We start from the raw sequence: 26901 nt of genomic DNA, 5'->3' as shown, positions 1-26901 counted from the left end.
TTGTATGACTTAAAACACCTATAAAACCGACTGCAGCCCCGGAAGTACAACTACACATCATCAGCTACATGTCACCAATACAAATATTGCACATACAACGAGATCAGTGTGCCGGTTGGCAAATGGTCATCCGGAACAGTCGAAATCTGGTATTTGCCTCAGTTAGGGTTTTCTTTTAACTGTTCATCTATAGGCCTGTACTCACCCATCTCTCCAAACATAAAACTGATTTTGATATGGGTATGCGTGGGGCATATCGAGTAGTATTCTAACCATAGTCTTCGTCAAGGACCATCATATTTGGAACAGTACGTAGGCTACTGTTTTTGCCAGTGTGTAGGCTACAGTACTGTTTTTGTCCTGTCGGTGAACACTATTAACCTGGGTCAATCGTCAATGATTCTTCGATTAAGGTAATCGACGCGAACCGTCGCATTTATATGACATTAATGCGGGGTATTAACGGCTGGAATAAACTGATCGAAGAATACAGTAGAAACAATGTTGAGTGATAATGGTCAAGCTGGTATGTGACAACACGATCAAGACCGGATCGATATTCCTTGCGTTAGATGTAATGGACACACGCTACATCCTTTATTATGTAGCTTATACTTCCGGTGCTGCATAAAAAAAGCTCACGAACGATCTAATGTTAGGTCACTAAATACTACATCCATTTGGCAAATGAGATTTGTCTTGCCTCTAATCATTCTCTCACTAGGTCAATAGCCGATTTGCGTCAGAACTTTTGTCCGATGTAAGCTCATTGGTTGTTAGGTGGTATTCTTCAGGCTTTGCTCTGTGACATTCTCCATGGTTTCTTCAGTGGGATTCTCCATGGTTTGTTCAGGGATATTCTGTATGGTTTTGTCCAGTGATATGCACTGTAACCGTGATTTTGTCCAGCCGTATACTCCGTGGTATTGTTAAGTGGTATACACCATGGTTTTTTTGTCCAGTGATATTCTCCATGGTTTTGTCTGATAGTATTTTCCATGTTATCCAGTGGTATTCGTTATGGCTGTCTGAAGTGATATTCTAAATAGTCTTGTCCGATCCACAAGATATGGCACGAAGAAAAAGAAACACACAGCATATATTTTAATGTTAAAATCTTTTAAAAATCATATCTCACATACATTGCTGGCATTGGAAAGTTACTTTATTTCTCTGAGTACAGTAAAATGTAAATTTCTTCTTGGAAAAACGGTGTCTGGGTTTGTCCAGATAAGGCTAGTGTTATCAGTATTTAAGCAGTACATAATGATCAGACTACTCGGCTGGCTCTGTAGTCATCCTGGAACGAACGGATTAGGCTGTGCAATTGAAAGAGTAATTAATCAGAGGCTGAACAAAGATTGTCCTTAACTGATCTTGGTTAATCCAGAGGGAACCACTAGAAAGTCGAGCTCCGGGAATGTAGGTCACGGTTTGGAGAGAACATTTGCTATGCCAGTGGTCAATTCAACACCTTTGCTCCCTGTTATTTGCAACGCTTTAATAACTTTATATATATGAACATTGACTTGATACTTGCGAATCACTTTAATTTCGAGTATCTTGGGGGATAGTACCACGAACGTCACATCCATACTGATAACTATAACTTCCGGTTCGTGGCACCAGAGTTGGGCTAACCAGGGTCTTAAAATAAAACACTTCAGAAGGTACAAGTATCAAAAATCCGGATCTTTAACATATTACTGGTTTTTCTTCAGTTAACAGTAACTTGAATCGAAACAGCAATGTGTATTCCTACACAAAAGCTTGAACCTATACCGCTGGAAGCTCTAATCTGTTATACACGTGTTTCACTTGTAGACAAAAGTATATCGAAGGACAATATAACGAATTTAGGTTAGGTATAGTTAACGCTGATAGGAAACAATCTACCAATATGCAAATAGAAAGGCATGAAGTACACGTAGAACCACCTCCGTCATGTTGTTTCAGAATATCTGGTCAGCCAAATGTAGTATGAAATTCGGATATTAGTCATAACAATTATTCAGCTTGATAGCAACAGACGTTTATGTGTATACAGGCATTCACATTTTCATCACGTATAAAGAGCACTCTGCCTGACTGGTTCTGATACGTCTTCAGTATACACTTTCTCTCATTATAATTACTTAATCACACGTATCATTATTGTAGATCACGCAGGTATGTTTTTATTCAGGCAGATAGCCTACTCATATTCACACTCATAGGGTGAGGGGTGTAACGGTTTATTGTAGCTGTTGCATTGTGACATCCTCCAAAGGGGTTTCAAGCGGAAGGAATATTCACAGCCATAAGTTCTGTGAAAGTTGATTCCTGCCAAGTGAGGATTTTTCCACAGAGAGCATATCTATATCGATTTTAAAGGGAAGGGTCCAGCCTATGGAAATAGCTTTGTGTAACCTCATTGATTCCTTGCTCAATGAAGTTATCGCTATGCGTTCAATGGCAGAGTAGACATGCCCACTAGATGGATTCCATACGAGCATAATTGACCCGGGGGATTAACGGACAAGAGTTAACAAAAATAAAGTAATCCCACCCGTGAGGCGACAATCTGCAGCTTTAGCACACTGCCTCGGGCGGCTAGAAGCAAATCTTTGTCAATCGTCTTCCAATCGACAACGGCCCTTCCCTGTTCGGTATGATCAAGGACTTAGCGAATCCCAAATCTACTTTATTCGTATTGACTCCTTTTACCCATCTTCTCTTTTCACCCCTGGGGCAATAGTTGCTATTGTGGTGTGGTGGGCTGACGAAACAAGCACACCTGTGCTCTTGTTAACAAGGCTTAAGATCTAAGAGAAATACATTTCTTGTGTTAGTATTTACACGCACTGTTCGGTGTAATATTTCACGTTCAAGTGACGAATAAACCACACGCCATATATGCACGCGTAACTTGATCTCCACAGCATAATCTCTTGATTGATATAGTGGTAGACTGAACTGGGCACGGTTTTTGCTTTAACACTGGATAGTAACTACCATTGTAACGTTTATGTAACATGCCTTTCCGAAATAGTTACAGTGACATTTAGCTTAAGGCAACGTTTGGGAAGCAGTGCCGAGACCATTATGATTGTATTACTCTCTTTCAGACACACTGTGCCATGGTTTAAATTGGATATTTTCTTGTGTGCTGATAAATCTTGATCTTTAGAGAATTATTTCTTTAATGACACAGCCGTATAGTGAAATGAGCATGGCTCTACCAGACTAAGATTTTTGCTAACTGTATTGTAACTTTCATGGTAACTTATATTTAACATGTCTTATAGTCAACTTAACTTATGGCAGCTTTAGCGAAGCAGTGTTGGTGTTCACGTATAACTCTCTTTTGGGTACAATGTATCATGTTTCTGTTCGATATTCTCTTGTATTCAACTCAGCTTTTGGCAGCTGAGGTGTTACTTTAATATTATTCTGTTTTAGGTACACAAAAGTGTAGAATTATTCGTTTTGTCTTTTTATTTCTTACTATATTCTCTTTGTTTTTACGTACTGAAAACATTTGAACTATCGGCAACCAGGACTATTACGACTATTTAAACTTAATATTTTCTAAAAAGTTAAAATCATTAAGTTTCCAGCTTGGTATACTAAAGTGATACATATTTATCGTAGATGAAAAACGTAGGAATACATATAAAATATGATATAAGTAATCCGATTATGTATTACAGATAGTTTAATAAATTATTATCTTTATCAATTCACAGAGTGTACAGCTACAGCGTTCAAGAAACTGCACGCACAAGCATATACTGAGAAATATATACTAAATACATCTTACTAAATACTGATGCATTCTCTATGATACCTGCACGCTGCGTCAACAGGCATATGGAGTGCAGATCAATTGTCCACACTACACAAATGAAATATACTCGAATACTCTTAATAGGTCACATAAATTAAGAAGTGAAAAAAAGAAATACTCAATATCTGCAAAACTTTTTACACCGGTATTGCTTTACGTTTTACTTAAACAGAAATACTAATAACATATTTGAGTATTGAGTTACACAACAATTAAGTAAATAATTAAACTAATACCATAATGTGAAACTTACAAAGCCTCTTGTAGTCCTAAGTTTAAAGAAAAGGGTCACAAGAAAGGAAGTCATCATCACCGAAACTTTTAGATTTTTTAAAAAGTTTTGAAGTTTTTCTGCCTTTACCTTTAACTATTGATAAAATTGGTGTTCTTTAATCGTATGGGAAACAACACAATATTTCAGAAAAACCCCCATAAAGAAGTGGTACACAACATTGGATCAGCATGTTGCAAGCAAAGAAACAATCTTGTTCGTGCATGATAAGACAAACACCGGGCTGCCTGCAGTCACGGGTGCTAGAGAAGACCATTGAGCATCCAGCAAGTAACATTAGCAAAGTGAGAAATTAGGAAAGTGAGAGACGAACGATTTCCAAAAATGAATCACAGTAGGCCGTATTAGGGAGCAAGGTTGCGTTTCACCTAAAACATGTCACAAATTTTGGAATGTTAGTGTTTACAGTCACAGGGAGTATTTCATCGTACTTGATATCAGATCATACACAGGTTGTTAGCAGGCCTTCCATAGAAGGAGGGGAAGCCACATGAGCTGCGATCGTATTGGTAAATAGGCCCCGCCATCAATTTACCGTTTAAGAAATGAAAAGAAAGTGCACCTGTTCCATTTCCTTGTTCAGGGAGGATTAGTCGGCTTACAGGGTGAACTGTATGTGTTAACTCTGCCCAGCCCTGTTTCCTCTTGCCCAGTGACACATGAGAGGGTTGTCTGGCGAACAACGAATAGCCATTTGTCATGGTCGCTAAAGCTTTGTGCTGGAGATAACAATACCACGTTTACGGGAGTGGTCTGAGTCTAATACTTCAGCTTCCATTTGAATATCGTGAGACTGTGGATATGGGTTAACTGTGTTTATGGCGCTACCCAATTTAACGTCGAAATATCGTTCTGTGCTTTCCACCGGCGGCGGTTCTGCTGTTGACGTATAAGGATCATTAAGGTCTGCCAAGGGATTTCCTGAATTGCACCCGATACCCTTTGTGGTTGGCATTCCAGTGGGTGGGTCAAACGTCTTTGGTTTTGCTGAAGAAGCGAGTTTTGGCAACGGATAGTCCATGGCGTCACAACTGGTAACTGTCACGTGAGGCGGATCATTTTTCGCGTCACTGTTTATGACTGGCTCCGATGACATCGGGAGGTGGCCCTTGAACCCTTTTTTCCCTAACAACCAGTATGTCGTCATTTGGCCCTTACCCTGTAAAAACAAGACGTCAAAATGACGTTAGCATAATATGATGACGCACGGTTAATATATATAGGTCACTTTGTTCTGTAAAGAGGTAATACAACAGACCGGTAGGCAGGGGTTTCCCTTGGCTGCGCACATAAGTTATATTCATGCAAAACGGTTACAGTAAAACTACCTCTGTTCCGGAACAAAATTACGTATATACTTTTGCACACTTTACAGTAAATATCAATCTAAAAGGTTTTGGGTTCGAATCCTGCTGTTGCTGATACAGCCGAAGATTTAAATCAGGTAAGGTTTCTGAGAGAGACGCCAGGACAAAGGGAGAGGTTTACGCCGGGCTCCCCGTTTTCCTCGCCTGTACGACTGTTGTCCTGTAAGCGAACTTTTTTCTAGTATACCTTAAATTATCACATAAATGAGTTTCTAATAATTAAATATGTTTTTTTTTTTGGAAAACTGACCTTGATTTGAACCTGACCCCGCTGTTTTGTCCTATAATCTCCATATGCAGAAAGGGATGCGTGAAAGTTGGGGCTCAAGTGGATATGCATGGCTAAAGTATTAAAAGATGAGATATTGTATATTTGGAAAAAGATAAACATCACTAGGAGTTAAAACAGGCATCACTGTTCAACGATAGAAAACCGGTATTTTGATCTGAGCTGTGATGAAAAGTAGTTCCAACAGATTAAAAACTGACCAGTCACAATGAAACACAACTCTGGGGTTTAGGCAGGAAATTGTGTGTCCATTAACCAGGAGCAATCATATTGACCCGGTTCTTATCATAATAAAGTTGATGTAGAAGCGTAAAAATGGAAAGAAAGTACACAAAGATATATTCATCAGTCTGAAATAGCTACACTGCTTTGCTCATTACCGCTCCCCACTCTCTCTCTGAACAACCCCACGAACTGACGTTTGACAGATTGCCTTAGGAAATGTGAAACCGGCCAAGCATGTAGCCTTAACCAATGAGTTGATTCTAAAGGTTGTACAATCATTTTAATTTGAAGAATTTGATTTCCCACTTCACCCCAAAAACCATTTCTGTTATTGAACAGTAAGGAATTAGACTGTACAGTTAGAGTGAGTATGGCATATGCCTGTGACATACGGGCGCCCGTTGATTCCATTCTCGATGCTGTGTTCACAGTATCTCCAAACAGGCAGTACCGCGGCATGGTTTGACCAACAACTCCCGCTACCACAGACCCAGAGTGAATACCTGTTGGGAAAAACCGTTCAACAACACGTCAACAGAAACATACCATTTTATTCCTCACCGTTTCTTTGTTAATTTACTTTCCTTACCCTTTTCCATTGGCTTTTTACAGAATATTTCTGAAACCACTAAGGTGAAGGAATAATTGGTTTTCTGGTATTAAATGTTTCTTTCCTTTTAATAACGTGCATATATCAATAAGATTTTATTAATTTACAGGGATATTTGTAATTAACAGCAGTTAATTCTATGTCCACGAAGTCTTTTTCTTAGGGCAAATTGGTCTAAAAGTAATTTATATAGGTACAGTACCTAAGCGCCAAAGTATGTCCCAAAATGAAACATTGCAAATGTTTTACCCCCAATCTAATTGTTATGTTAACCTAAGGGATTGGCTTGTGGTCTACATCACCGTCATGTGGTGTTTGGAAAAGATGACTGAACTTTGGCATGTCATAGCAGGCTTATATGAGGAGATGTTTCATACCTATTCGTATTTGAAGTCTACGGTCTTTGTCATGGGGAATTCTGAAATCTACGACTTTGCTCAGAATGTCCAAAGACACATCGGCAATTTCCGTAATATGTTTATTTCCATTTGGAACTGGGAGTCCACTAACAATCATGTATGCGTCTCCAATTGTTTCCACCTAGAAGAAAAGAAAATATCTCGGTTAATCAATAATCTTATGTATTTTAGCCACGGTTAATATTTTACTAAACGTATATTTGAATGTCATTTAACATTTATGAAAGGTTAATTCAAATGGATTTTATTTTAATAAAGTTTTTAGTGACATTTTATTATCAGATGACTTTGTTCCAAACTCTTAGCATTTTTTCCATTATTATAATATTACATTTCAAATAAATTCCTAGCAAAATTATTAAAGACGTCAACTTATACGCATTTCTACAATTTCACTCAGGCTTTCATTCTTACCTTGTAAATATCATATCCACTGATGGTGTCGTCAAACAGGGTGTACAGAGCATTCAGAAAGTCAACGACCTATGGACACAAAGTCATTTCAAGTATAATACAAGACAGAAAGGTGCATGCACAGGTAGGAATCATTTTGCAGTGCATTGGTTTATATGCAGTCAGTGTATCATATGACAGAACTGGCCAGTGGATGACATGGGGATATGTAGTCATTGCTCAAGGCTTCTGTAATACCATAATTAGACAAAAATAAATATATTGACATAAGAATTTGAGTAGTTTTATGATGCAGTCGAAGTCAAACGCCATGTTAATAGGGTTAATAGGAGTTCGAACTTTCAACGGGGAGTGAGTGAGTGAGTGAGTGAGTGAGTGAGTGAGTGAGTGAGTGAGTGAGTGAGTGAGTGAGTGAGTGAGTGCTTGGGGTTTAACGTTGTACTTAACAATTTTTCAGTCATATGACGACGAAAGAATCCTTAGTCCATATAATGTGCCTCCTTGTTGCAGGGCGGATTTCTATCGCTTTTTTATGTAGTGCTGCTTCACTGAGACGCCTAAGGCAAATAAGGCGCCCCGCCCGAGCCATTATACTGATACGGGTCAACCAGTCGTTGCTCTATCCCCTTCATCTACCGCTCCCGAAGCGGACGCTTTCAACGCGAAAGTTAATGAAGTCATCACGTACCATGTAAACTACTGGAAATGGCAGGTAGCTACTTTTGATTACATTCACTACAACATGAATGTCTGGAAAACGTTTTACAAAAAGTTATTTAGCGAAGACGAACGCTGGAGAAAACCAAGGAGCTTAGCTAAAGAACTTCTTGTCCACTTGTGTGTCCAGTAAAGGGCGAGAGGGGAAAAGTGATAGATAAATTATTTTAACAAAAGCAGCATTTTTGAAGGTGACATGATATAGTAGGGCTGTTTTTACCTTCATGAAAAAAAAAGCGCTCTGCCGCGAAATTCCCCTATCATGGAGCATTCTTAGTATTAACAGTCTATGCGACAATAATCACTGCCGTTTGGTTTTCTCCAGATCACGTGTTTGAAAACTTTTGACTCTCAGATTTGTGGTTGACCTAGATTCAAGTCAGACAGGTTATATTTCACAACATCAATAATATGTCCAAGACTAAAGAAGAACGATGAGGTAAGAGTTGATCCACGTACATGTCTCCAAACCTGACGTCCAGTTCATACTCTGGTATGACAGATCTGTTCAAAGGTTTCAAGTACTTATACCAATATGGTTCAACACGAGGAAGTAAAGTGGATTATCATTGGTGTACCGGTTATGTCACAATTCTAAATGGAGTTCATCCACGTTATGTGTGTGACGGGTTCACTTGGAACACCATGCCATACTCAAGAGTATTTCTCTTACCGGTCGGAGGAAACCAGATAGAACGCGGGGGAAACCCACTATCATACGCAGGTTTTGGCTGATTTTCTCACATACCGTTAATGTGTGCTTTTTAAACTTTTCCCTGTCATATTACAAGATTACCTGCTGGACGCCATGTTACAGCTCTTACTGAAACAAATGACCTCTGTTGAGCGTTACGAGTGTAATGCGTATTGAAACAAATATTTCATTATTGGTACTTTATTTCAATATGGGTTGCAAGAACGCCAGATCATGCGAGGCAGTAGGCCTAGAAAGCTTTTGCGAGACTACAGTGGAAATCACGTTGGAATAGTCTTTTAAAGACGTATTGATAACTTTTACCTGCATCGGCGTGCTTTCACCTGCTAGCTTCGTAAACCCAACGATGTCAGAGAAGTAAATTGTTACTGCCTCGAAAAGTTCAGCTTCAACCGATTTCCCCAGTTTTAAATTTTCAGCAACCGATCTGAAAATAATAAAAAGAAACTTTTGGATGTATACTTCGGTTCATACCAGCTGTGTGAAGATGATTTGTCATGTTACTTTTTTGTCATGTTAATTTGGACGATTTGTAATACAAACTAAACTGTCAGATGTTTGTCCTTGTACTTGTAAATAAATACTTTTCCAGATAAAATTTTTACCTAGAAGAACATTGATGAAGGTCAATGTTTTGCTATTATTTTGTTATGGCCAAGCTAATTTTCCACCCATACGTGCTACATTATTTGTTATCTCATTTTTCTAGTGGCAAATGTAATGTAATGTTATGAAATCATTCATTAATATAAGGCTAAATCCACGTCCGATGTTCCACTTCGGAAGCAGATTTAAAACAACGGAATACAATGACCATTGTCAGAAACACAAAGGTAGGTTGGTAAACATAAATTCTCCAATAATCACATCACTTCCTGGTTACCTTGGTAGCATCCTGTACAGAAGGTCGTCTGTCTTTTTCTTTTCTTCCTCCAACTGTCCGGTCCTTTCATTCACCAGCTCTTCAAGATGATTTGAGTATTTCTCCATTAAGTTAATCATGTTATCCAAAACATTCGTCTTTCTAGTGAGATGAGTCCAAAGACATATGAGAAAAAAAAAAGAACAAAAAACACCACGGTCAATGTAAAATTCGCACTTTGTCCCAGTATTGATTTTTGTCCCAACAAAATTGTGGGCTTTGTGTTCAGTCAAGGACATAACAAACTAGCGCCTTCTTCAATAACATGTTTGTTAATGACTGACGACACTTCATGGAGCAACCGAACTGTAACGCACTGGAACTCAAGACCCTAGAAAGTTCACTTTCCAAAACCAAGAATGTTTTTTACATCTATATTTTTTTTACAGATAATTATACTTGCCATAAATCACGTTGAGCAATCATAAATAATACTTTCTTACTACGCGGAAATCCCCTATTGAGAATTAAGTCGACTATGGAAACTTAATTTTAATAATCGTGTGATAATAACACGACATAAAAAGGTCTGAATACAAAGCTGTTTGGTCGTCATTGAATAATATGGAAGTAATTATAGCGTTCGCCACAAGTGAAACGCAGTTTACCAGATTGGGACGAAGGGAAGGAAATGAGCAAATTTATCATATATCTTTAAAAAGACAATTGCCTTTTCTTTGAGCGGGGTAAGTATCTCAGGAAATATATAGGTGCTATTGTTGAACAAATAAGCAAGTGTCATATATTAGTCTGCCTCAAGATGTGTATTTGTGGACTACACAACATACCGAAAACTATACAAAAACTGTTGTTTGATCCTTCCAATGTCCTGATGCAAAATTACTGAACCAAACGCTAACATATATCATCAAATGTTGAAAGTGGTTACAGTTAGCTATGATTTCACATCCAGTCCGATTTGGTGGTGGTGTGTGCGAACGTTGGAGCAACCAAAAGTGAAGTTAGACTCACTTGTAGGGATTATATTTATTCATTTTCCTGATGACCGCTTTCATGGTGAGCCTGTCAGCAGGTTCTTCTGACCAGCACATTCTGATGACCTCTACGACCACACGGGAGTTTCCCTGACCGTTGTTGTTGTCATTAAGTTCAATGTCATCACTTATATGTGGTCGAAACGGGACTCCAAATTCGGGCTGCATAAGCTTCTTCACAATTTCTATAAAATATTGGGAAAAAGTATGCTTCTTGAAACGTGTGAGACCTGTCTAAGATAGATTGTGACTTAATGCTTAAATATATGAAGCGTAAATCCCTTAGAGAGTTTTAATCACCAATATGGTGAAGATAAATTGACACCAATCGTATAAGTGACAAAAATCAAATAATTAAATAAACCAATAAATAAAAAAATAAATCAAATCACAGTGCGATGAAAATAGGGTAGCCTTAGAATGTACTGGCACTCTATATTTCTTAAAAGCAGGGCAAGTGAACAGGAGTGGGGATTAGAAAGGCCCAGTTCAGGCAGAATGTACCTTAGTACCTTAGCGTAAAACTGCAGTGCACAATGACAGGAAATGGCACTTGCGGAACTAACGCTAACCATAACATTAACCCTAACCTTGCATTTGTAGTTGAGAGGCTTTGCACAAACCTTAGTATTGGAAATATCTAACTTCATCCCAGAAGGCAGATGGAATTCTAATATCTGACATGAAGGTCAACTGACAACCAGGCCTAATTGCTTACTTGCGTGTAGTACCGTGTTTCAGAGGTCATTTGTACTATCTGACATTATACGTCTCATATCTTATCGGTCACGGACACCAAAATGCCACAAGTGAGAGGATGAGGGGAGGTTATATACCAGCAGTACCTTTAGGTGACAAGTGAGATTCTTCTGCAAACGGGTCGTTCCTGCAAATGAGTTCCTTGGCGATGATGGCAAAGCTGTAAATGTCCGCTTCTTGAGTGCGTTGCACAATCTTAGACTTCGAGCAGTACAAGGCCCGTAACACTTCTGGTGCTGTCCAGTAATGAGCTGGCGAGAAAAGTATCATACGTAAAATGATTCTATAGCACACCAACATGATTTATTCACAGTCTGCATGTAACAGTCAGACTAATTAGCTAACAATAAGACTGCAAAAACGTAACAATAAACCTGAGCATACTCAATAAAAATAGCAATAGTGATTCGACACCACCGCTGTAGAGGCATTGACATTCAAATGATGTCTATATGGGGTTTCATCGCCGCTAGTTAGTAAAAAAAAAGGAACATTCACGCGTGAAAAGTGGTTGGTTTGTACAACACGAAATCTATACTGAATTCATCTTTCGGTTATATTTTACGAAAATGCATGCTGGGAAATATTTGTGAAAGTCACTGTAACTTCATTACTCACCCGCGTACCGCGCGTGCTCCCCACACCTTTCAGGATCCTGCTCCTCGCCCTTTTTGAAGGTGGTAAGACCGAAATCAGTCAATTTGCATGTCCATCTGCTATCAATCACGCAGTTTGAGCTCTTCAAATTTCCATGGATTACCAGGGGACTTTTATGGATGTATTCTAATCCCTACAAAACAGGTAGTGTAATAGATTTCTTAAGTGTAACAACACAAGGCCATCACGCACGACACATGAGTGTTTCGAAACTCGTTTTGTTTTCATGCTTTTTTCCTTGAAAACCAATGATTCGCTGATTTCGTATAATGCGACACTGAAATGAGTTTTTCGCGGAAAGATTCATTTTAGCCCAGGATCCATTCATCGCAAAGTTATTTTTTTCAGTCCGTTTTCCGGACGTACTATTCCCAAGAGACAGTTCCTGATTTAACATACTCTTTAGCTTTACAAGTATTGAAGAATCAGTTTGCCAGCATTGCTGCCTGCGGAACCTGTCACGTTAGGTTACGTGACTATCAAGGATCCCTGGACATACCTTGCAAATATCAGCAGCTATGGATAACTTGAACATCAGATCCAGCTTAATATCCTCATTCTGTATGACATCCTGTAAATTTCAAGAGACACTACTGATGAAAACGCAAAACTAAAAATAAATGCCTCTCTGGTGATCTTGCGTAGTCGCTGCGTATGCATTCAAGCCGAAGACGCATGTCTCTCAATCTCTAGGACATATAACATACATCGAACATTTCCCAGTCGGCTATGCAGTGGAGCGACATTTTTCAACCCAATATTCCAACCAAAAGACGACAACGGCTCGATTACTAGCTACCTGTATTTTCCAACGGATATTAGTTCAACAAACGCCTGAGGCTGATATATATGTGGCGATTTGCTGCCTGGTTCTGAGGTCGATACGGCAATAGAGTGTGTGAGGTATGTCTAGAATCAGTAATCCCTAATCATGATGCTACTGTTACTTGAATTACATACATATTATTTTTTTTTTTTTTTTTTTTTTGATTGGTGTTTTACGCCGTACTCAAGAATATTTCACTTATACGACGGCGGCCAGCATTATGGTGGGTGGAAACCGGGCACAGCCCGGGGGAAACCCACGACCATCCGCAGGTTGCTGGCAGACCACATACATATTAAGATGGAAACCTATGTGTCAAGTAATTATTGTAAACTAGTCTAATGTTCAGGTGTTAAAGGTAAGCGAGTCAAGGCTCACGTTGTTTTCCATCACACCTGTAGGTAACGTTAGATTCCGTCTTGGATAACATGGAAATATTTGTAAGTGGGTTCCGTATGCTTGTACATGTAAGGCAGCCGTATTGAGAACGAATTTACGGCATATACGCTCTGTCGTTCAGTCACAAATAAAGGGAGGTAAGTTTCACCTGTAAACTGCCTTTTTTGCAATATTCCCACAAACAACAGATGAACGGTGATTCTACACAAGCTCCGACAAATGTGGTCAGATTTCCATGTTTCATCTCCAGCATCTGAAATGTACAGTAAATGATGTGTTCATGGGTGATAATACACGGTAATGTGGATGTATTAGGCTTAAATTATCGCGATATTATTATCACCGCGATGAGGATGAGACAAGCGTACCTTGCAAATATTTTTGTTACTCGTTGCACGCATGCCGTCCTGAACCCAAGTGCCTGTAACCGATGCATGAATATAAAGAATGAAAAATGCGTCTAAAAAAGCCAAATTCTCCGCCATAATTTCTCACTTAAACAACAGGAGCTAGGCAAGTGGCTGAAGGAAACCATAGCGCCTGGAGTAAACTACGCCCATTTGTCAAGTACTTGACAAACCTCCTGCGAGAGGTGGATTTGAACTTGAAACCTGATGATCTTCCCAATCGTATGTTGTGACGACAGCAATGATCTAACTGATTAAAGCAAGAGTTACATACCTCCTGCAAGGATGCACGAATACAACGTTTTAATTAAAGCATCTGCTACAGTACATACCTGTTTCATTTCCATCTGAAGCTGCCTATCCACCCGGATCTTCTGTTTATGTACTTTCTTGATGGCTACTAAGTTGCCTCTGAGATAAGCCACTGGGATGTACTGATGTACCGCACCCAGGCTGCCTAGCCCACAAACACTCTGCACGGACATTTCCACGATAGGGCTGAAGTGTTTCTCCGGGGACAGGTTGTGACTACTCATACTGATAACACTCCGCAGAGATCCCATCCGTGTAAACGAGGAGTCCTGGTCAAGATTAACGATTGGGTTATTGCCACATTATTTGGTAACTCACGATAAATCCTTAGTGTGTCAGTTTGATTATATGGTGTAAGTTCTGTTCTGACGGAATCTCTCTCTCTTAGAATGGTAAGTAACGGTTGTCTGTCAGCGGCAGTACCAAAAATATAAAACAAATCCTAACCTCTAACATTTTCGAGTTAACTTTAAATGCTAACATTTATAACAATGAAGAAAATTTCTCAAAATTAGGATGGTAACTGGTGAAATCTATGGAAGGTGATCATCGCCAGATATACACCTATCTCCCAACTGAATTAACGATCTCCTAAACCAAATAATCATTTCGTAGACTGAAAATAAAGAGAAAAAAACACACACAAAAAACGCAAACAAATGACATATGTAATCCAAATAAACATCTGCCAAACCAAAGCCCACCTTCCGCTATGATTGGCTTTAGAGGCACTTATTCGGTTAGGGAGATGTCTGCAAGGTTTTGAAAACGGTTATTTGGTTTAGAAGATGATTATTTGGGTATTCAGCAACTTAATCAGTGACACCAAAAGTGTCTTATTTATTTATACTTTGATTTTGGTGTCTCTAGCTACGGAGAAATAAACAAACATGCAAACTAAAAGAATAAAAGTACCTGGCGAGTGTTACTCGTTCGGAGCTCTGAATAAGGAACCTTCCAGATCATGTTTCCCAGTTCTCTTTCGTATTTTATCCGCCTGTGATGAAGGACAGTATATAAGCATGATCACTCATTATGAAACTCATTATCTTGTGCACGTTCTTATTTCGCAAAGACATACGCCGTGTCCAGTAAAACGTGGAACATCAAACTACAATTCAGGGGCCGTTATTTTATATTTTACCTCTTCAAATAACTTGAACTTTGACACACACTTCTGAATTATATTAACACACAGAAAAAACCTATTGCCTTGGCAAATTGCGCCAATAACAATTTAATAGATTGTTAAGCAGTCTTATAGAGGAAAGTTCCTTTTCGTAACTTGATTTTACTTAATTATTCAGGTGTGGTTTGGTAGAAATACATGCATGTAGTTTGCATTCATTAGATGACTGACCTCCAAATAACAAAACCTAGAACTGCAAATATGGCGAATGTTCCCCCGATGACCCCCGGAACGACCGTTTCAATAATGTGGTCACCTGTAATTCAGAACATATTGCTGGAGATTAAGAATTTGGATTTTATAAAAAAACTATTTCCAATTTAACTAAGTTTGCAAATGCAATATTTTTATTATTCACAGTTACAAGCTATGCATCACGATATGGGTACATTTATCAATGAAGTTTTTTGCGCTATATTGTAGTTGTAGCACCATAAAGGCAAACTGATATCGTGGTTTCACTCTGTATAGGACATGTGCCATAAATTGCCAGACAGAAATCCAAGGAGATTTAACAAACACGCAAACATAAACATTCACTTACTACAGTATCATATCCCTTACAGCGCATGCGTCGCTGTCTACCTTTCGCTCTACATCACTATTACCAGTAGACAAGCTGGACCATTGGAGCCTGTGAGATGCACGTAGGTTTACTTAGGCTTATTCTCTCCACGTGTGTCTTCCTGCGGAACTATTTAATCAGCAATCATTATCAAAATTGTTTCAGGTTTTGATTAGAATCATGTTGTACATACTCTAGTTAAAGACAATACATGTTTCTAAAGTATTGTTAGAGACAAAGGTTGTGACGGATTGTTTGTGTTTTCTGCCATCATTTCCTGCCTCATCACCGAGACCCCAGTGACCTCGGTTTGTTCAAGATTTCTGTACGAAAATTTACTAGTGATGGCAGTGACGCATGCGATGTAAGGAGTAGCAATGTAAGAACTCACTAGTCATGTGACACAACTCGTCCTCAAAACCACATACGGGTATATCAGATGGAACATGTTTGTTGTCCTTGCTATAGACGGTACCGTCACCCCATAAAATCTCTCCGCGGATATTGGGTTCCTAGTGAATGGAGATTCATGAATTGAACAGATTTATTTATATATCTGATTGGTAGTTTATGCCGCGCTTAATACTATTTCACTTACAGGCGGTGGTCAGCATTATGGTGGGAGAAAAACGGACAGAGCCCAGGGAAACTCATGAACATCCACAGGTTGCTGCAGACCGAATTGACTAGAAATTATCAAAATTTAGCTGCAAAATTTAACAGATCACATATATATATATATATATATATATATATATATATATATATATATATATATATATATATATATATATATATATATATATATATATATATATATAATTAGAATCAAACCCTATCATAAAAATTCTATATGTCATCGTGTAGAGCATTTTGCAACTTACTTGTTGCTTAATCGAGATGGGTTCATGGGCTATCCGCTAGTTGGATGCAGACAATGAACATGTCTGGATGAAAGAAGGTTTGATTTGAAACCGCGATTTGATACTGCGATTACTCAAAAAAGCAGTGAATTTCCAGGAAAAATCATAAATCCGTATATAGGACTCGTCCAAACCTACCATTTCTGTCGTCCCATTCTTCACAACGTTGTCTATTGAGATTACCAAATTAAAATGGCCTTGTGAATTGAGGTCAAATATCCAAAATGTCGGCTGTCGATCAGCGGCAGGAGATAGAATGACTTGACCCGTTTTTCCTACAGGTGAATAACACACAAAAATCTTCTGAAAACGAGATTGGTAAGATCATGTGGGGCTTGTATATGGTGAGGGTCATGTTAATGAACGAATGAATCAATGCATGAATGAATGAATGAATATGGCTTAAAGCCACTTCTATCAAGTCTATCAAGTAGGAGCAAGAAAGTAATTTGACTTATATCTTATTAGACTGAAATGCAATGATTTATTTATTTAATTTGATTGATGTTTTTACGCCGTACTCAAGGATATTTCACTTATACGTGGGCGGCCAGCATTATGGTGGGAGGAAACCGGACACAGCCCGGGGGAAACCCACCACCATCTGCAGGACGCCGACAGGCCTTCCCACGTAGGGCCGTAGAGGAGGCCCGCATGAGTTGATTTTGAACTCATAACGACCGCATTGGTGAGAGGCTCCTGGGTCATTACGCTGCGCTAGCCACGTACCTGAAAGTATATAAGCCCGCCATAAGGTGTTTGAAAGAAACAAATCTGCTGAGCACAATATAGTGATTCCTACCTTCAAAATAAGTTAGGTAGGCCAGTTCCTTTATACTTTCTCCCGATATTTTCCTCCCAATCTGGAGAGTTCGATTACAAACCAGCGCGAACAACATGACGGCGTCATATAGAAAGGGGGAGTACTCGTCCGGCTACAAATATTGGTACAACAAAACATGCAGGGTTTATGGCCAGCAAAGGCATCACTGGTTACATATGTTTAAGCTTAGGCTCCTTGTTTGCAACATGAAAACTCCCAAAACAGAGAAAAAAATAACAACCACCAATCATGATCACGTGGGGCTTTTTCCAAGCACGTTGTCACTTTTCAGAAAAGCATGGTAGTGTGAAAAATGCACACAGTTCCTTTGGAATAAATGTGATGGCGTGTAGTTATTTAACATAATACATATTTACATTATCGCAAACTTATAAATTCAGATATAAACACATTCTTCATGGACAAATTCTAATAAATATAATTGTTTTTGCAGACTTTATATCTTTCTTTCTTTGTAAAACTAAAATTATCAAATACATGGATAAGAATCAAAACAATTAAATGTATGCTCGCATACCTGGCAAGGGTCAGGAAGTAGCGTTCTCCAGGGCTCTTTTGATATTGCCTTGTACGTATCTTCTTTAAATACGGTGAAGTTACTTTCGCTTCCCCCAAGTACCATCTGCAAGAGACAATGGCTTTATCGTGAAAGATATACGATACTCACAATAAAAATGTAGATCTATCCCGTTATATTCAAAACATCCTGCCGTCATATCTAATGCTTTTACCATAATTAAACTTATGTCACATGACCTCAAAATGCATATAAAGTCAATAAATCACTCCATGGAAACCATTCTCCGAAAGCAGAAACTTTTCAGAAAATTTTCTTAAAACAAAAGAATGATCCTGTTAATTTTTAGTTAATCTGTTGGTTCTGAATATGTATAGATAAATTGTCCCGAGGGTCATCATTTTCGCCCGATAGATGAAAGTAGAATATGCGCCTTTTCGACAAATTGTATCATTTGAACGCGACTTATGAAATACACTTGTACTATTTCCATTCCGTTTTTAGAATTCGACCAGCAGAAATGACAAATCACATGGTGTGAAGGTGGAATTAAGGAGGCTATACAGAAGGTTTTCGGCAAAAATCCACATTCTCTAATGAAATCAAATTTTCTGCATTTGCCAAAAATAGCTCAGAGTATTGTCTTCCGGTAAATATCTGAATTCTACCATCTATTTATAGCGTTAACAGCATTAGAAGGTTTGAAAAGTTTTAGAAACTTAATGGTCGATTTTGAACGGCAACTCGTGCACAGATGAGACCGGTATTTTGTGAAACGTAATTGTTTGTGCTATGCTAACAGCCAAAATTCCATTTGTGTTGTTCGATTACCTTTTACCAAAAATCTCCGGTATACCCTATTTAAGTTGTGCTTAGTTGGTTGTATTAAATTGCAAGGTTGAATCCGGCTAATAGGACACAGCCAATTAAGCGTGAGGATTACTTACCAGGAGTAGATTGTGGAATCCCCGAAAGGCCTGCTCATCCTTGCCGTCCCATCTCCTCCAGACATGCTCACTCTGTAGCATTTGCAGATCGTCCTCGTTCTGGATCTTCTGCTGAGTGTACAGGAATTGGTATGTCCCGTCCGTCATGTCCATGTCGTCTGCGATGATCATGTATTTTCTGATTTCATTGATTGGAACTACCAATATCACAACTGTAAAAAGGCCAAAAGGTGCTGAACTGATTGCTGAGTTATCATAACTGAGTTAACAAGTAAATGTTAAGGCATGCGGGACATGAACATTTCTTATGAATAGGTATATGAGACTGAACATGACTGACACATGTCATGCCAAGGGCTGTTTTAACTGGCCGATCAACGTTGTGAATGAGAATAGTCTGACTGGCTTGGACTGTCAGCCAAAATGCTGCATCAGCAAATTGTAAAACTTAATATTTATTGCCGCCACCATATTGCATCAAGCGAACACGTTTGATGGGCGTGGTTATTATTCGGTCAATCTAATGCCGTCAATCAACAGGTCGTGGCATACTTCACAGAACGAAGTCTAGCTCATGTCAGGTACATACGTCGTCAATTTGTACACATCATAAATTACCAGCTCGGACATAAATAAAAGACTGAGTTATAAACCCAGCTGAGGATATAAAACTATAGCATGGGTACCAATCGGCAGCGTAGAATAATCCATTTTGGACATTTTGTATTAAAAGGAGCCATGTATAACAGCATTTCTGAAAGCAAGTAAAAAGCCGCATATAAAGAACACATAATTACTCTTGTGCCATCTAGTTTTGCTGTCATTTGATGATTTCACGGCGAGAAAATTTGGTAAGTAATGTTATTGAACTAAAATATTTTCTCTTGTTCCTGTCTTTCCTTACACGTGTGTTGAAGTGACAAACTGAAACAAGGGCCTGATCATCAGGCTTCAATATCAAGTGATTTCCAATTTAATGTGTGAAGTTCAAACCAAAATAGTAACTGAATATAAAGAAAATAGTCATGGTATATTTAACCCCATTATTCTGAATATACAACACTACTGTACAGACATTAAAACCACAGGTAAAAATGTTAAAAATTGTAATTAAAAAGATAAAAGAATCATACTACATACTTCTGGCCTCTCGTCTTATGGTGGTATACACCGATCGTATGTTCTTTTCTGTCTCCACTTGCTGAAGAATGGAGTAATGTCGGACAAGCTTTAGCCCAAGTTTGGAGAAATATTCGAAGACGGCTTCAATGGAATCGGCTACGTCCGCTTGTTGGGATTCATGGGTAGAGATCATAACGGCTCGAGTCCAATTGAACGGTTTAAACACCATCGTAAACATGCTTCCTGAAGAAAACAACGGTCAGTGAAAATATGTGTGGCTTGGTCAATCAGTTCTTGTCCTCTCCGGCCGTATGTGGGAAGGTCTGTCGGCAACCTGTGGATGGTGGTGGGTTTCCCCCGGGTTCTGCCCGCTTTCCTCCCACCATAATGCTGGCCGCCGTCGTATAAGTGAAATATTCTTGAGTACGGCGTAAAACACCAATCAAATAAATAAATAAGTAAATCAATCAGTCCTTGACCAACTAGGCAGAAGGTTCGAATTATGCCATTGCTGCAAGGTTTGGATAAAGAATCGACGCAGATTGACTGACAGTGGAGGTAGGATTTCCTTGGTTAAACCCTGCAGCCTTGGGCACACTTGAATAAATGAGAGATACCTAAAATTCAGCTGGACGTGGACATTCAGCTATCTCTCACATCAGCCAACCAGAGGCGATTCTGTATCTCTTTAAGCTACGACTTTAAAGGAACAGAAAGCACCAAAATGTCGTAGCTATCAATAGAAAGAGCATTAACATCTCCACCTAAAAATACCTTTATTAACTAACTTGTGTTAATTTGTATGTCTTACTGTGCTTCTCTGCACGAAACAAAAAAACAAACAAACAAAAAAAAAAAAAAAAAAACACCCCCCCCCCCCCACATCAAATCAAATAACTGTTCTAGGGCCAGAAGATGTCAGTGTGACGAAATTCGCAGTAGTGCATTGGTTGTATAATTATAGCTCATATAGACTTTCTATCCAACAGATGTATTGCACTTTTCTAACTGTATAGAACGTTTTTCCATGGAATCATGTATGGCACATTTTCCTCGAATCAAGGAGGCGCTTCAAAATTTCTGTAGCCCAAGGAAAATGAAAGTAGTCATCGTATGCACTAACCACTGCAAGAAGAATTAATGCTTAGCACTTGTAGTACATTGGTATACAAATATTCCCTTGCTACTTGAGATGAGTCTTACCCAGTGATGAGACTGGTGGCAACGTTCTGACGAGGGTAGAGAAGGACTCCTTATCGTCCAGTTCTTTGCTGTTTGAAGTCCAACTGAACACAGGAATGTTACGGTAAGCTGCCAGTTCAGCTACTGGTATCATTGCTGAAAATATAAAGATATAAGTATGGTTGAAATGGTTGAAAATGTAAAGCCAAAGTGTCGTTTGACGTTCAGCTGAACACAGGAACGTCCCGCTGAGGGACCAAGGGACAAAAACCAAGGCTATTTCACCATACAGGGAATATCTAACAGCAAACTGCGGATCGTCGTGGAGTTTCCCGTGTTCCGCCCGGACTCCTCCCACCATAATCCTAGCAGCCGTCGTATAAGTGAAATACTCTTGAGTTCGGTGTAAAACTTACAATATAATAAACAAATAAATAAATAAATTCAACAATACAGTGAGATCTACTTGCTACTCTATGTTATAAAAACATTTAGCTTACTAGGTCTACAACTATGCTCATCCGGTTGTTGCCATCGAATTTTAGCTACCGTATCTAGCTACCGTAGCTAAGTATTCAAGAACTTGCTACGAGCTATGATTTCCGAAAAAACGTAAGCGGACATTTAGGACCACTTATAATTGAATGGACACAACCGTTGTTTTCCATGAAGTAATGTCAAAATGCCAACATCTTTACGCTGCAATCAAGCCTTGTTGACAAACAAACGTTCACCAAGTAACATAATTTATTCATTTTTGATTGGTGTTTGGTGCATTGTTTTAATGTTATTGTAAGTTAAATGTGATGACAGCACAGCATTCTGAGCAATTCTAGACTAGTGACGCCTAATAAACTGCAGTTAACATCACTGTGCATTTTTGTACACATTTCTACTCTTTCTGCAATTTGCTTCTATTCAAGCGTCTACATGGACAGTAAAGAATAAACCCCCTAACTGAGGTAAAAACAAGATGCCGGATTCACCGGTTACAAGTGACCATTTGCAAGTGTGACACATTCATCTCTACTCCTGTGTTACTCTCTATACTGTAGTCTAGTGAAATCACTTGTCAACACTTGTGTAATGCATGCCAGCGCCGTGGATACACAAGACTTTACCTGGTGATGTCATTTGTCACCACTTGTGTAATGCATGCCAGCGCCGTGGATACACAAGACTTTACCTGGTGATGTCATTTGTCACCACTTGTGTAATGTATGCCAGCGCCGTGGATACACAAGACTTCACCTGGTGATGTAATTTGCCAACACTGGTATATTGCGCCTGAGTTTCGAACACACACAATTCTTCTCCTAGATACTAATCGTATTTGTCAACATTTGCGCATTGCATAAGAGCTTCGTGCGCACACAATTTACAATGACTTACAATGAGAGATGTTTGTGAACACGCTCCAATTCCCCAGGTAACGCAATTTGCCCACATTTACATAATGCTTCTGATCAACACATAGTGATTTTAATTGTTAGTTACATCATTTCTCAACATTTGAACATTGTACACGAGAGACTAAGCTTTGCGCTGTGAAACATTATGTATACTTTCCTCCAGTAGAGCAGAAACGGCAGCTCTTTGTGAATGACTTTAATTTATACAAATACAATAATACCATGCTATACGCTTTGTATAAGGTGTCACTAAAGATGACCCATCACATGCACGGCTGTCTTTTTAACAAGAGTAGAACCTTGTTCCACGGTTAGATGTATACAAATATTCCTTCAGGCAGCATATACTTTATCCATTAAATAACGGTAGACGTATGAGGACCATGTGCTTGCCAGCTTTGCCTGCCCTTTACGTGTAACTAAACCACGTCTTACATCTGCCCCAAAAGGAGCGGAAGGCACGGAATGCGGGTTTATTTTTATCGGGGAATGTCTAAGTACTCCCGCCTTCACTGCTCGCGTCGTTACAATCAACAGCACACTTGTATCCGTTTTGGCAGTCTTACTTTTGAAGATCATTTGTCTTTAACCAGTATCGCGTTCAGATTTGAACTCACACGTGAGAAAGTTCGTCAGTAACTCGCCAAAGCTCAGTGGTTTACTCTGGTCACTCCGGTAAAAACTTCATGAAAGTGAACAATTCTTGAATATGACGTTCAGTACATATCAAAGATATTAAGAAGTGTAAACCACAGTGTCGAATGAATGTGGTCCTTTATGATTTAATCTAATCTGCCAGTGGACTGACACACATTTAGACACGGATGTTTTAGCGCACTTTGCGAGGCAAAAACAGATAAATCGGTATTTTTTTTAGGTTATCCTACTCACTTACCACCTTAGTAAACTTGAAAAGTGACTGCGGATTTATAACTGCTATGACTTGATCCATCGATTGACATATACAAGTGAAAAAAAAAGTGTTTTGTACATAAACACAAAGCGTGGGTAAAAAAGTGGGCACCAACTTAAGGACAACCAAAATTTACATTAAAAACTTAGAAGTATTTTTGAAGAACTTCATACACTACAATAGAATACTTAAATTTTAATGAGGTAGTTTACGAATCACGTTGAAAATGTGGGTTAGCGAGTGACATTATACCGAGTTTTTTCCCTACTTTCAATATCACTGTATTATTGTGAAGTTCAAAAAATGTATACGTCTGACGCTTTAAATACCAATAAACCAGGAGTTTGGCATTCACAGGACGTTGTGATATAACTTTATGCCAAAAAAAAATAACAAGAGAAAAAATATATACATGTAAATATCATGTTTAAGTTTTTCAGTTGTCTTTCCAGTAACGTTTACATATCTTTGTAAATTAACTTTTCATTCACTTTAAGAACTTACCATTGGTGCATGGTGGCCCCAGAATGAAATCTACCTCCATGGAGTTTAATAAATCAACCAGTTTTCCAATACTCTGTTGACTACTGCAGTCAGAGTTTATCCACGTGATGCTGCAAAACGAAAACGAGATTTTTACGACAATGTTTAGGCCCTTACGAGGGAATGATAAGATAAGCTCAAACTCGCAATACTTGAGGCATCCAGCAAAATGTCCATGTTGGTTTGCGTTCAGGCCCCTCGTTAAGAAAATTCCCCTTGTCAAAACACAGGATATTCAAAATTTGGGCGAACGACAGAGCAACCGACAGACACAGACTTATAAAGCTGCATGTCGGAGATAAATAACATTAACCTTATGGCGCCGACCTAGAACTCAGGGCGCCACATGTACATGTGAACTTTGATGACGCTCTCACAGCGGATCATGTTACACTGTGTGGACTGAGATGTAACTTCTTACAATTCTTCAGAGTTAAGGTTTTAGCTGTATATCACAAGTTGCGAGAGCATGAAGTTGTATTTACGATAAGTTTTTGTTTTCCCATAAAAAGTTCATCGTTTTGAATGTCTCATGTCTTGTTGATGAGATTGCAAGCTACATGTGTTGTTGAGATTGCAACGTACATATTCATACTGGAGGCCTCCGTGGCTCAGTTGGTTAGCGCGCTAGCGCAGCGTAAAGACCCAGGAGACTCTCACCAATGCGTTTGCTGTGAGTTCAAGTCCTGTTCATGCTGGCTTCCGTTTCGGCCCTAGGTGGAAAGGTCTGTCAACAACCTGCGGATGGTCGTGGGTTTCCACCGGGCACCGCCCGTTTTCCTCCCACCATAATGCTGGCTGCCGTCGTATAAGTGAAATATTCTTGAGTATGGCGTAAAACACCAATCAAATAAATAAATAAATCATATTCAGACTTATCTTCTAAAATATATGACGGATATCCCTCTACCTGTAAAACCTTACAGGATATCTCAAGAGAATGGTATATATTTGGTAAAGTGCCTCTGCTTCACATATTTTACTGAAGTCACAAAATTGCCAACGATTTCTAAAAAAAAACGTAATCCTATAGAGCCAAAAGGAAAACCATGCCAGGTAGTTTAAAAATGTACAATATTTTGTTTTTGTTAGTAAATGTTACGCCGTACGTATACATTGTTCACCTTTAGAATGCCAGTAATTGAGACTCAGAATTGAAGATGATCCGTGATAGCGAGAAAAGGTCATGTGAAAATATATGTAAAACATAAGCTACGGTATCAAAATGTATTCGGGGCCTCTGTGATCGAACTGGTTAGCGTGCCAGCGCGACGCAATGACCCAGCAGCCTCTCACCAACGCGTCGCTATGAGCTCAAGTCCAGCTCATGCATGCTGCTTCCTCTCCGGCCGTACGTAAGAAGGTCTGCCAGCAACCTGCGGATGCAGGTAGGTTCCCCCCGAACTCGGTTTCCCCCGGTTTCATCCCACCATATATTTAGTTGCGCGCCTTCATAGTAAGTGATATATTCTTGAGTATGGCGTAAAACACCAATCAAATAAATAAATAAATACATAAATACATAAATAAATACATTTATATGTATTCACGTATTTGGTGGTATTAACGATGAAACAAACCGCCTTCCAGATGTATTTCACAAGCATTCTTATTTTCAACCTGGCAACCATACCAGCGAAAACTACATTCTGCCTTGGGCTGACCGACTTCGGCGGAAACATATTCATATACATACACGTATGTACACATGAATATCACTGCAATGCATATTATCCCCTATATGCCGTTATCTATGTGTGTTAGGTAGGTATGTGTACACATCAGGTGTAAACATTTTATCAGTCTGGACGCTGTATGGAGAGATCCTGTGATTTGACCATGGCTGTATAAAATGACTGACCCCCTTCTACTTACCCTTCGTCTGTGATATCTACATGTACTATATTATTATAAAATAATAATAATAGGTACATAATGTGGAAAATTTATACTTCACAGCCATTCAGGCCATGGAGATCATTTAGCACTTACTTGAATTCGTATCCTGGTAGTATGTCCATATCAATGACATCTTCCAATGCTAATGCTAATGCCCCGGCGCTGCTGGAGGCATTGAAGTACGAGTAGCGCTTTTCCGGAGCCATCCAGGCAATGTGTATCAATGCCATTTGGCACCCGGGAAGGCAGCAAAACAGTAGAGAAAGCACAGCAAGACTGATGAATCTGGTAGCCCATGGTTGGGTTTTAGTATTCCTGTGTGTCGACATGTCTTTCTATGGTGTCTTATTGTGAGTAGTCAACATTGCTTGGTCACGCCGGATATACATCATGGGATCACTTGATGTATATCATGGGGTCACGGCTGTAAAAGTCAAACATCCACTAGCATCTTGCATCACATTGCAATAGCTCATGTCGGTTCATACACTTTCTGTATAGTCGGATAAGTGAGGAGTTTGTTTCTGGAAAGTTTCCTCTTGGTCAGAAACTTCTGGTCACCTGGTTCGGGTCTTATCGCTGTAAGAATATGACTCTCTCCCCGACCCTCGACGACCTATGGGACCTATAGGTCACCCACTTCACAGTCCACTGGCTGTTAAAACCCCAATGCGTCCGTCCGTCGTGAGAA

General features: G+C 39.2%; 1 protein-coding gene across 1 annotated transcript; it reads right to left on the bottom strand.

Moving 5' to 3' along the window:
* Positions 1-3876: 3876 nt before the first annotated feature.
* Positions 3877-26510, bottom strand: LOC135467117 (atrial natriuretic peptide receptor 1-like). The gene is made up of 24 exons (XM_064744878.1): positions 26304-26510; positions 24273-24382; positions 21465-21599; positions 20280-20504; positions 19140-19351; positions 18193-18297; positions 17634-17766; positions 16970-17106; positions 16300-16420; positions 15515-15599; positions 15070-15151; positions 14175-14423; positions 13584-13688; positions 12710-12781; positions 12172-12343; positions 11640-11804; positions 10772-10979; positions 9761-9901; positions 9181-9304; positions 7446-7514; positions 6990-7152; positions 6395-6505; positions 5739-5830; positions 3877-5280 (listed from the first exon to the last, which is right to left on the bottom strand). Exons 1-24 carry the CDS (start codon positions 26438-26440, stop codon positions 4828-4830), a joined length of 3606 nt encoding a protein of 1201 aa, XP_064600948.1. The 5' UTR covers positions 26441-26510; the 3' UTR covers positions 3877-4827.
* Between the last annotated feature and the right edge of the window lie 391 nt (positions 26511-26901).

This window comes from Liolophura sinensis, chromosome 6, assembly GCF_032854445.1.
Source record: "Liolophura sinensis isolate JHLJ2023 chromosome 6, CUHK_Ljap_v2, whole genome shotgun sequence".
Classification (NCBI taxonomy): domain Eukaryota; kingdom Metazoa; phylum Mollusca; class Polyplacophora; order Chitonida; family Chitonidae; genus Liolophura; species Liolophura sinensis.
This window is presented reverse-complemented; position numbering and strand designations above follow the sequence as displayed.

Coding starts and splice junctions, on each gene's coding strand:
- LOC135467117 (XM_064744878.1), bottom strand. CDS start 26,440: ATGGCATTGATACACATTGCCTGGATGGCTCCGGAAAAGCGCTACTCG. Junction 14,424..15,069: donor GAACGAGTAACACTCGCCAG/GTACTTTTATTC, acceptor AATCTTGACCAG/GACTCCTCGTTTACACGGAT. Junction 9,305..9,760: donor CTGTACAGGATGCTACCAAG/GTAACCAGGAAG, acceptor TATTATTTTCAG/ATCGGTTGCTGAAAATTTAA.